Source organism: Primulina tabacum, chromosome 15, assembly GCF_025594145.1.
Source record: "Primulina tabacum isolate GXHZ01 chromosome 15, ASM2559414v2, whole genome shotgun sequence".
Taxonomy (NCBI): domain Eukaryota; kingdom Viridiplantae; phylum Streptophyta; class Magnoliopsida; order Lamiales; family Gesneriaceae; genus Primulina; species Primulina tabacum.
In genome coordinates this window covers 13438206-13449947 of record NC_134564.1, presented here as the reverse complement: position 1 = coordinate 13449947, position 11742 = coordinate 13438206, and the positions used below count along the sequence as shown (strand labels likewise).

The window sequence follows — 11742 nt, the reverse complement described above, 5'->3', positions numbered from 1 at the left end:
GATCTCGTTGAGAAGAGAATTAGTTCAATGTGTTGAACGGCTTATAAATGAGTTTATAAGCACAAGGAAAAATTAGAAGTATGACCTCTATAAGGGGAATGTAACTTTTAACTTGTGGAAGTGTTCCTAAATTAAAAGTTGGCCAAGTGAATAATGTATTTGAAAATTGTGATTTTTATAAACATTGTTGTGGACTAAATAAAGTTAATTCAAGTGTTGAATTAATTAAACACTAGTGGACCTAATAGAGTCCAAATAATTAAATTAATTCAAGGGTTGAATTAATTAAATAACATTGGGCTTTGTAGAGCCCAATTAGAGATAATTATTAAACTAGTGGGCTTGAGTAAAATCAAGTAAGATCTCAAATATGTTTGAGACATTTAAATAAAATTCCATGGGCCTTGTAATTGATACAAGCCCAAATAGAATTGCATGCATGAGAGGTGAAGGGTTGGAGGCTACTTTTTCAACATCCAATGCATGGCATGCATATGCTAACTTTTACTTTTTCATACACCAAGAAAAACACTACACCCTCTCTCCTAAAACAAGCTTGGCCGAAATTTTGGAGATTCAATCTCATTCATTTTGCTTCTTCAATTGTTGAAGATTTCACTCTCTTCTCAAAAAAAAAATCCTCTAATTTTTCTAATGCAAAATTAGAGGGGATCTTCCTTGTTGGTGATGGGTTTAATTTTTTAGCAAGGAGTGCTCATTGGAAGCTTGCAGAATAGTATATCATTCAAGAGCTAAGATGTTTACATCTTAGTTGGAACCATAATCAATCTTAAGAGATTGATAGGTAAGAATTTTTAAAAACACCCTATGAATGTCATTTTGTGTTTTATTGTATTTGCTACACACTATAGTTTAGGGTGCTCGATTTTTTTGCTAGAAAAATAATTTTGAAACTTCTGTTGCGCAAGAAAACACCTTAACCGATCCCCTTTCAGTATGATCGTCGGGGCTCCCTCGAGGGCTTTCTCCCTTAGACGGGTTCACTCTGGGGCCTTTTTCCCGTATATGGACTCTCTCTGAGGCTTTTTCCCTTCACGACATCCCCATAAAATTGTAATTTCACCGTTTTCAACGTAAACGGATCCCCCAAAAATCATATATCATATGTCACAGTCAATTCACATCCCTCAAAATATTTTTTATTTTCTTTAAAATAATAAAATAGCATAACTTTCGAAAAATAACATTTTAGATAGTAAAAATTGCACAACTTTACCATAAATCATAAAAATACATATTATCATCAAAATCATCATTTCAAATCATAAAATATCATTTAACATGCGTTATGATCCTTCGAGACACTGCCAAGCGTCTTCGTATTTTCCAAAGTGTAAAATTATCGTTTTGCCCCTGGACGCAAAAATTATCGAATTTATCTTTTTCTCATTTTTAATGACACGTGATTATTCTAAATAATTATGTAAGCTTAAATATAATTTTCCATATTTTTATAAAGTTTAAAACTAGGCTTTTCAAATACTTTTTTAATTAACGTTTCGTGAGGCGATTAAATCCCGGATAAATCCAAAACTCAATATTTGATCACAAAATTTAAACATAACATTTTGATTATTTATTCTACCCTTCCAAATCATTAGCCACCCCCGTGGACCCATGATTCAAAATTTTTTCCTTAAATTTTCGAGTTTTACACGTAATCGAACGCACTGAGACATCTCCCAATTTACTCGAGCCATGTCAAGCCATCTCGAGCCAAACTCGAGCCAACCCACCTATGCATCCTTTTGACCAGCTCTGACCCTTGGACCTAGCCCCTGGCTCGCTCAAACCCTGCTAGACAGTAGACCAATTGCATGTGTGTGTGTGCGTGAGGTGTCGTAGTTGCACTAGGACTCGTAGCTAGCCTAGGGCTCTTCCAGCCGAGCCAACACCAAACCACCATGACCCTAACTGACCTTGGACCATGCCCAGACCATACCCAGACCAGACCAGCCCCTTGAACTCACGCACGAAGCACTTAATTCAGAAGACAACCTGCGTGTTCCCTTGCTGCCATGCGCTTCATCACATTTTGTTCGAGCCAGCAGCGAGCCCACCACTGCAGCCCCCAGCCCGAACCCTACCCATCATCCTAGGACCCTGATTGACCAGCCTTTCTCGTGCCCAGGCCAAGCGTAACCCCTCTCTGTTGCTGCCAAACTCACACACTCGTGCGAGGAGTCCCTACTCCATGGGCCTCCTCCAACACTGCGAGAAAGGGGTCATAGCCATTCTAGGACCCTTCCTGACCCTAACCCACGTACTTTAGGACCCAACCCCCAAACCTGGTCAAACCCCTAAAGCCCCATGCATAGTGATCGACCCACTTGAATATTGCACAATCCATGAACCTACGTTTCTTCTCTTTTATTCTTTTCTACGGTTCCAGCTGCCTTTTTCGTTTAAATTTCTCATGTTTGAACATAATTCTATCATATTTTATCATGTATTAGCAGCTTACTCGTCGGATTCAAAAAAGATTTTTCATAAAAGCGTAAAAACATCGTATTTTTTAAAATAAACAGTTCTACCGTAAAAATATTCAAACACTATTTTTCATGCATAAACAATTAAATCATGCATAATATGATTTGTATGATGTTTGAAAGGGTTTAGAAAACATGTCTTTGCGTTTATAAAGCTCGAATATTCAATTGTCGGCGAGGAAGGACGAACGGACGACAAAGACTCCTAGCTTTTCTTCCCTTTTTTTTTCAAAAATTGTGCGTGCAAAGTGTGAAATTTTCGGCTGCTGATGGTGTGAAATATGGCGCTCAAAAGACCTAGGAGCTCTTATTTAAAAATTAATTAATATGTTAATGTGCTTTCGTTTTGGGCTTACAAGTTTAAGGGTATTTGGGCCTTCTTTAAATAATTAAATTGGGCCCAATAACATTTAATTAATTAAATAATAAAAGTTTATAAAATAAGTTTCCTTAAAATAATATTTTTTATCTTTTAAAATTCCTTGCTTGCTCAAAACAGGCTTCACGGGAAAAATCGAAACATCGTATTTTTGAAAATAAATGTTCTGCCGTAAAAATATTCAAACACTTTTTTTTAATGCATAAACAATTAAATCATTCATAATATGATTTGTATGATGTTTGAAAGGGTTTAGAAAACGTGCCTTTGCGTTTATAAAGCTCGAATATTCAATTGTCAGCGAGGAAGGACGAACGGACGACAAAGACTCGTAGCTTTTCTTCCCCTTTTATTTTCGAAAATTGTGTGTGCGAAGTGTGAAATTTTCGGCTGCTTATGGTGTGAAATATGGCGCTCAAAAGACCTAGGAGTTCTTATTTATAAATTAATTAATATGCTAATGTGCTTTGGTTTTGGGCTTGCAAGTTTAAGGGTATTTAGGTCTTTTTAAAATCATTAAATTGGGCCCAATATAACACTTAATTAATTAAATAATAAAATTTTATAAAATGAGTTTCCATAAAATAATATTTTTGATTTTTTAAAACTCCTTGCTTGCCCAAAATTGACTTCTCCGGAAAAATCGAGCTTGACTCGTAAAATAATTCGAACTCCAATGTTTTTAGGGAAATTAAATCATATTAGGAAGCCTTGCCGTTATTTAATGAAAAATAATTATTTTTGTCTTGGTCGTCACCGGTCTCCTTTTCTCGGCCTATTATCGAATATTCGGGTAAAATCATTAATTTCATGTAATCATGTCATATTATCATTTAATCATGCAAGCATACATTTAATCGTATAATAAATATCATGCTAGCATTTAAAAGTAATTAAATAAAACAATCAAGCAATTAAAATAATTTTGCATGCATGTGGTTTACGTAGGTTGGTTTTTCGGACGTTACAGTCAAAATGTTATTTTTCAAATGTGGAAAAGACACGATATTTTATAATTTAAAAAGGAAAATAAAAAAATTTTGAAGGATGTGAATTGACTATGACAAAGAGAATATGATATATGATTTTTTGGAATATCGTGAGAGAGAAGGCCCCAAAGGGGGCTCGTTTACGGGAGAAGACATAAGAGAGATCGTATTTCCTATTTTACGTCGGTGCCTAGTGCTTGTGCCATGCGCAATGGTGAGCTAAGAGTGATCGGTCGACTAGAGGATAAAGGCTAGTCACTTTCAAGTATCAAACTTCGCCCAAAAGGGTAAATGATTGACAGCTTTACGATTTTACGATTTATGATATATTTATTATTACAAGCTTATTTTAAATTAAAAAATATGATTTTAATGCATGTACTCGTATATGTATTAATTGTTACTCATGTTTAGAACGTCTTGAGTCATTAGACTCAATAAGTTTGGATGATTGCAGGCGATGATGATTTTGATGGAGGCGCTGACGCTTGAATGGATCGAGTCCTGTAGTACACTCCCGATGGACATTTATTTTTCGCACATATTAGTATTTAAAGTTTTACTAAAAGATTTTGAGGATTTTCTCTTTAGAGTTTTATGCTTTATTTTGAAGTTCAATTTTTGATTATTTTTAAATGTTGACGTATGATGTTGGTGGTTGACAATTTATAGAATTTTTATGCATTTAGGATTTTTGAAAAATTGTGTTGTTTTTAATTAAAGGTCTCGAATTTTATAAAGAAAAAAAAATTTAGTAGGATTTTAAAATTAAAAAACGATGAACGTTTCATATGTATTATGTCTTCTCCTCCAATCAAATTGGCATTAACAAATGCATTGACATGAAACAAAGATCATGTTTTAGAACCTTTACACCTAGCCAAGGATATAAAGATATGAGATTATACTGTATCACCAACCCGGTATATAAAATTTGGGTTCCGCTAATACTCCGAACTAAACCATTTTAAAAAATAACCCGACTTATATGGTAAACACATGTTTAAATTGTTGTATTTATTAATAATAATAATTAATGTTTTATTTTTATGTAAGAAATAAGATTGTATCAGTAGTCTTGTACGCAGGTGGTATGTCGTAGTAGGACCTAATACAGTGTAATATAGTACCATTGTGATATGTTAGTTCTGAAAATGGTTTCATTTTGCTGTAGATTTTAAAACTAGGACTATAGTTGTCCTAAATAGTATATATATGTCCATTGTGAAAAAAGGAACAACCCCAAGCCGGATTTAACTACTTTAGCTTGATGGGGAAAAAAAACCCTATATGATATGTCAAAAAGAATTTGAATCTCCACACACAGCCAATTCTTGAACATTAACACGCACAGCCTATTTTGTTTTCAATTGGCACTTGATCATGTTATCTAGCTGCTTTGCTTGTTCTTCAATCCTCACTTGCAATTTCTTCTGATTCTGAACATATAAAAAGTGCACGTTAAATAAAATTAATGTTCTTATACGAGTATTATATTATATTAAATTTGGTTTAACGCGACAAATTTTTTTTTTTTTGGCACATTTAGTATGATTTTACCTGGATTACTTTTCAAGTTTAGTCGAATCTGTAAACAATATATAATCTATATCGCACTATGGTTAAAGTCAAAATAAATGAGCAAAAAGAAAAAAATAACATTAATAATAATAACAAATTTGTTATATTAAGATCAAATTTTTAGTAATTGATTAGAGAGAATCGAAGCCTTATTTAGACCAATCGATGAGTGAATTTTTAAATTTTGCTAGTTTGCTATTGATCTTGTGCAGAATTTCAAAATATAAAAGGATATTATTACACTATTTTTTCTCAGAGTGTTTTCAAATGTTTTCGAGATCTTTTAGTACATGTACATTTAATAATTAATTAATAATACCTCTAATTGTCGGCATAAATGGTTCTGAACATCCATTTGTAGCCTCAGCGTTTCCACGACCTGTATGTTCCTGTGAAATGCATGCATAAGTGTATCAAGAAACCCTTATAAAGCAAAATAAATTTTGTATAAATTAAAATTTATGAATAATTTTCAAAAATTATTTATTTTGGTTCGCTAAATTTTTTTGTACGGACGCTAGCTAAATAAATCTTTTTAATATTCTTTAAAATTCCAAAAATTCACCGGACTAAACGTGAAAGAGTAAAAAAAAAAAATATTGCATTGAGATCAAATTTTTACAGGATCAAAACTTAAATACTTCAAATTACAGGAGATTTTAGAATTTTTCGCTACATTTTAAACTCACATTTTTGTATCGATCGGTTCAGTAATCCCTGCATTAAATAAAGATTATTCAGTATATGTTCGATTAACGTTAAAGAAAGATAATATTTAAAGTTAAAAGGATGGATGGATGGATTGAAGAAGCAAAGATGGCACCTTCTGTGGTTTGTTGCATGATCAGTTGGGAGACCCGATATTTCTGTAAAATGGCAAAAAATTACTAAGAATAAACTTAAAGAGTTTGCAAAATTTAGTAAATTTGTGGTTTAATTTGTTTTTCATAGGGTTTGCAACCTTAATTAGTTCCTTGTCTATGTTAATGAATGTCATCCGAAAAGAAAAGACAAAGGAAAGTAAAAATAAAATGAGTTAACCTGTAAGTGGCTTTTAACATGAAAAATTGTGAGCCCATCACAGTTCATTAGATTAAGGATTGCCTTTGGTGTTGCCTCTGCACTCAGCCAATAATACAAGTAATTATCACCATGAGATTTTTTTTTGGGTAAGAACTTTTTTGGTCTCTTCTATTTATATAGATCCCTCTAGCTACTTACTTTTTGGACCACCTAGACGACACACACTTGTTATAAACTTCATGTGAAGGTCCTCGGTCCATCTAATCCTCTTTTTGTTTTCTTTTGTAGAAACAACATTCTTCGAACCGATCAGTGTTGTCTCCAGCTGAAATTTGCTGCACTGATGAATAATTATCATTCAAAATATCTCAAATTGGATTATATTAATAACACTATGAAATATTCTAGAACCTGGATTCTTATGTACTTACAACATGATTGATTTTGTCGAAACCGGACCTCGAGTACCTCGAGCTCGAGCTGTTGGATATTTTTTTGTATGGTCGAAGCTTATGGTTCTTGCATTCTGGGACATTAACGTTGCAAGATTTGATTGACTTTTGTTGTGATGACAGGCATTGTTTACTGCACAAACAAGATTGAACAAGAGACTGCAAAGTGTCTGCGGATTGAAAATGTTCTTTTTTGGAAGGGTTAAACGGTGGGATTTCTGTATCATTAGCATTATCTAACATCTGTGAATATGATGAGATCGGGCTGAAATCGAACTGCCCACAATCTGCAAAAATTTAATGCCAATATTAATGTATAACTTAATTAGAACCGCTGGTAAATTTCACTTAAAGTTTATATTTATCGAAAATTGTAGAATAAAAAATAAAAGTAACAAAATTAAAGGTGTATACGAATTTAACAAAATAAATGCTATTTCATTTTTCATATTATGAGCTCGATATGGGCCATAATATATTTACGTAGCTCGAACTCACTATAAATTTTGAAAGTTACTCAAATGATACGAATCAACTCGAAAAATTAATGAACCGACTAAATTTGTTTGTATCAGGGAGTGAAAATAAGACAGTGTTGATCTTTCTTGAACAATATATATAAATTGATGGAAGAGATCGATACCTGATAAATTGCGGAAGGATCCAAAGCCTTGATTGTTCATTTTTGGCTGCCAAATCTTCGAAATCTTTTGTAAAAAATGTCTCTAAAATCAAGAATGAAGGGATATATATGATTAAATATTGGAAGGAAACAATTTAAAAAATTCTAAGAGGTTAATAGGAGCATTAAACAATGATCGATCTTACAACAAGAATGTCATCACTTGAAATTAATAACAAGTCTTTGATTTTCAAGAATTGGATGGGGACGAAAAAGTATAATAGATTCGATCCCGGAAAGAACTTGGACAAAGAAACTATAGTTAATTATTATAGGGATTATTTTAATGTAAAAAAAATAAATTATCTAAGTTTGGAAACTGAAATATTTGTTAATCATTAAAGTAAAAAGGGAATATTGTCACGATGTCAACACAATAATGTAATAGTTTAAGTGTTCTAATTAAAGTTATTGCTTCATTCGTGAATTTGTTGAATGCGATAATTATATTGGGAATATATCGGATTGGATACTCTCATATTAAGATCATTTTAAATATGTTGATAAATTATACAAAAAAAATTTGTTTTTGGTTGTTTATTAACAAATATCATGCATTTTCTTTTAACACTTATTGTAGGATGAGCCTTTATCTAATAATTTAAAATTTTATCATTTTTATGGAATAAATGATATATATATAGGATTGAATTATTATTTTATTTTATTTATGTAGAAAAAACTGCCAAAAATGATAAAATAAAATTATGGTGGATACTCAACTTTCATCTAAAGACCAAAATAAATTAATTTCTAATAATCTATAAATTCTGTAAATTCTTATAGAGAAAATTATTCCATATTTTACATAAAAATGTAACTCGAATTTTGAAAAATCGGAGGCTCCAAAGTCGATAGTTTTTATTTTATTTTCATATAAAAAGCATGTGATAAAAAAAATAATGTCTGAAAAAACAAGAATTTGTGAGTTGCATAAAATGTTGAGACATTTTGTACGTATTCGTGGGTTGTTTACGATGATTTTGGTTGGTCCCACGAAACAAGTTCGCCACCCATTTCAGTTCAGGAACTAAATGCCAAATTTATCCAGTTGTCGTCTAAATTAATTAAGTTGGCCTTTCAGGTTTTTGGAAGGGTGAATTTGAATAATGTGGGAATTGTTCTTAGGCTAGCTTTTTAAATAATCGAAGAAATAATTTGATCGATCGAGTGAAAAGGTCTGCTTTAAAGGTTGGTTCACATATATTCGGACAAAAATTTGATTATAAAAAAATTCTTAATTTATTATTAAAAAATAAATACTATAGTTTTATAAATTATTACCAATATCTGTAAGAAATAACAAACCATGCGGCTGAGCTGACCTAAATAATTCAACTGTTTTATGCATGCTTAAAAATAAAGTGACCGAGGCTTTTTCTCTCCTTAGTAAACAAAATATTATTAGAATAGATATCTTGTAAGTTAATGGTTGATTAGAAAATTTATTGACTCAAGTAAAATAAACAATCTTTATTTTAATATAATTTAACTTTTTTATGGTTTCATTTTATTTTATCTGTATATCATTGCAATCAACATAGATAAAGTTTTTGATTATACTTCAATATATATGAATCGTAATTCGATCTTGAAATTCATTTGTAAACACTGTATATTCTAATTTGTTCCTAGTCGATTCAGCCGCCTAAAATAAAGATAAAAGCCGCTTGAGCTTGAAACTAGCATATGTGATATTGTGTACCGTGTTCCATGGTAATTAGGGTATAAAGATGTCCAATCATGCAGATGTGTAATCATACGATGATTGTACCGAACAACTCTCTCTCGGACATTTCAAGTGGTTATCATTCATCGAGAGAAAAAGTCTGTAGTTGTGATTGTACATGATTAGTCCTTACGACCCGGGACAACACTGATGCTCTACATACTAGGATTGTGCTTTGACTCATTTATCGACTCCGTGGGGGTCACAAGGTGGCGAGGTTGGGTGCAATTGCGAAATGTGTAGGATCCAGTGCATTGTAATCGAGATTCACCGCTCACCTACAGGATGTGAATATCCTATGTGATCTAACGAAGTAGTAGTGTATGAAATCTCTGGCCGTACATTAGGGAAATAATTCTTTAATTGTGCATGTGATGACACTATAAGTATTTCATGATTGTATCACATAGCTATCGAATTTAATATGCAATCGTCGATGAACCAATGTTTGTAGATTCGATTAAGATATATGAGATGGAGGTACCGTACAGTACGTTAAACATAACCGACTGGTTCTTGCAGGCAGTATCAGTGATACCTAGGGAATCATGAGACGAAACTACTAGATGCTCTTACCATGATTCGATGTGTTTTATCAGAAAATGATTTCTGACATTTTTATGATCAAATGTTGGTGCATGGAATAGGGCAAATTAGGGTAAGCCCGAATAAAGGAGAATATATATCCTGAATCACAATGAGTTGTGAACCCACAGCTAGTTGTATCCCTGAACCATAGAGGGTCATACAAGCACTAGATCATTTGTTCCCGTTGGGAGAAATAAATTCAAAGAGTTGAATTTATAAAAAATTATGAGATAGTAAATTCAACAAGTTGAATTTATGATAATTAAATTTTGAGAGAATAAATTAAAAGATTTGAATTTATAAATAGTAAACTCAAGGAGTTGAATTTATGATATAGTAAATTCAAGAAGTTTAATTTATGATATTTAAAATTTGGAGAGAATAAATTCAAGGAGTTGAATTTATAAAATTTGAGAATTTAAATTATTAAACTCAAAAGTTGAGTTTATTAAATATAAATTAAATGTAATGAAAAGTATGTTTAATGGTCTTGTAAATTACGTTTAATGGGCTTGTAGGAGTACAAGTCCAACATGCTAAATAATTAAAGTTCTTATTGGACTTTAATATAATTAGTTAAACTAGTTGGACTAGTCCAATTAATTCTCAAAGCTCATTAAATTTAATTAAGGAACCTAAATGTATTTTACATAAATTAGGTCATGACTTCATAAGATGGTAGAGAGGCCACATAACCCTAGCCTCCAAGTGAAACGTCTACTCATTTTAAAAATACGGAAATATTTTTTTTATATATATATGAAACTCACATTTTCGAAATAATATTTAAACGTTTCGTATGCATGCACTGTACAGAAAAATATAACAGTTAAAAATGATCTTAAATATTTGACAGTAAAAATAGTGCAGTTTAAAATAACCAAACTCATCCCAAAATCATACGTAAATATGAACCAATAAAAATCTTAAAAATCTTCAACGTAGGAAAATATTCATCTCCACTCAATCTCATAAATTATAATGCGAAAAATATGAGGTCATCGGGTCGTGTCACTACACCAGGTCCATCATTCATCATTCATCGTTCATCTTTCATTCATCATTTATCATTCATCTTTCATTCATCATTCATCGTTCATCATTCATCATTCATCATTCATCGTTCATCATTTATCATTGGTGAATTCAGTTAATTAGAGGTGACTATCGTACATCATCATCATTTACGATGGATCCATCATACATAGAACCGCGGTACCTGGCGGCTGTCGAACATCAGTGACAGGATTACCCATCCACTATGCCTAGGCCTCATCATCAGCATTTACATATACATCTTAAACATTTACATATACTTCAATAGCCACAACTAATTCCCGTCATTCAAAATATTATCATTTTCATCACTTATAAAAATCAGGCACCAATGCAATTTTTCTTAAATCCAAGCATGCGACGTATATCTTCATAAAATCTTAAAAACGTGATCATGATGTAAACATTTAAAATATCATAAATTTGTGCTCAGGGCGCTGCCAAGATCAAAATCTCACCCCGGGTGCAAAATGACTATTTTGCCCCTGGAATCCCAAAAATTATCGTTTTGCCCCTGCACGTAAAATTCTACATTTTTGATATTTTCTTAATTCCATTGATTCTAACATGTCCCAAATAATTATTTTAGCCTACAAGAATTTTTTCATATTTTTATTTGGCTTAAATCGATGAGTTTTAAATTAAACTTTAAATATAACAAATTAATGCGTTTTAATCTCGAATTAAACCAAACCTTAGCATAAAATTCTCAAATTAAAAACTTAGGCTTCTAATAATTATTTGAGTTTAAAT

General features: G+C 31.9%; 1 protein-coding gene across 1 annotated transcript; it reads right to left on the bottom strand.

Moving 5' to 3' along the window:
* Positions 1-6144: 6144 nt before the first annotated feature.
* Positions 6145-7668, bottom strand: LOC142525882 (uncharacterized). Its single transcript, XM_075630169.1, has 6 exons — positions 7578-7668; positions 6914-7221; positions 6681-6822; positions 6501-6577; positions 6283-6325; positions 6145-6176 (listed from the first exon to the last, which is right to left on the bottom strand). The coding sequence occupies exons 1-6, from the start codon at positions 7615-7617 to the stop codon at positions 6145-6147; spliced, it is 642 nt and encodes a 213-aa protein (XP_075486284.1). The 5' UTR covers positions 7618-7668.
* Positions 7669-11742: the final 4074 nt, after the last annotated feature.

What these genes read in the sequence shown, in the direction of transcription:
- LOC142525882 (XM_075630169.1), bottom strand. Translation starts at nt 7,617, where the DNA reads ATGAACAATCAAGGCTTTGGATCCTTCCGCAATTTATCAG. An exon ending in ATCCTTCCGCAATTTATCAG is followed by an intron (nt 7,222 to 7,577) that starts GTATCGATCTCT and finishes AAATTTTTGCAG; the next exon opens with ATTGTGGGCAGTTCGATTTC. An exon ending in TCGTCTAGGTGGTCCAAAAA is followed by an intron (nt 6,578 to 6,680) that starts GTAAGTAGCTAG and finishes GGCTGAGTGCAG; the next exon opens with AGGCAACACCAAAGGCAATC.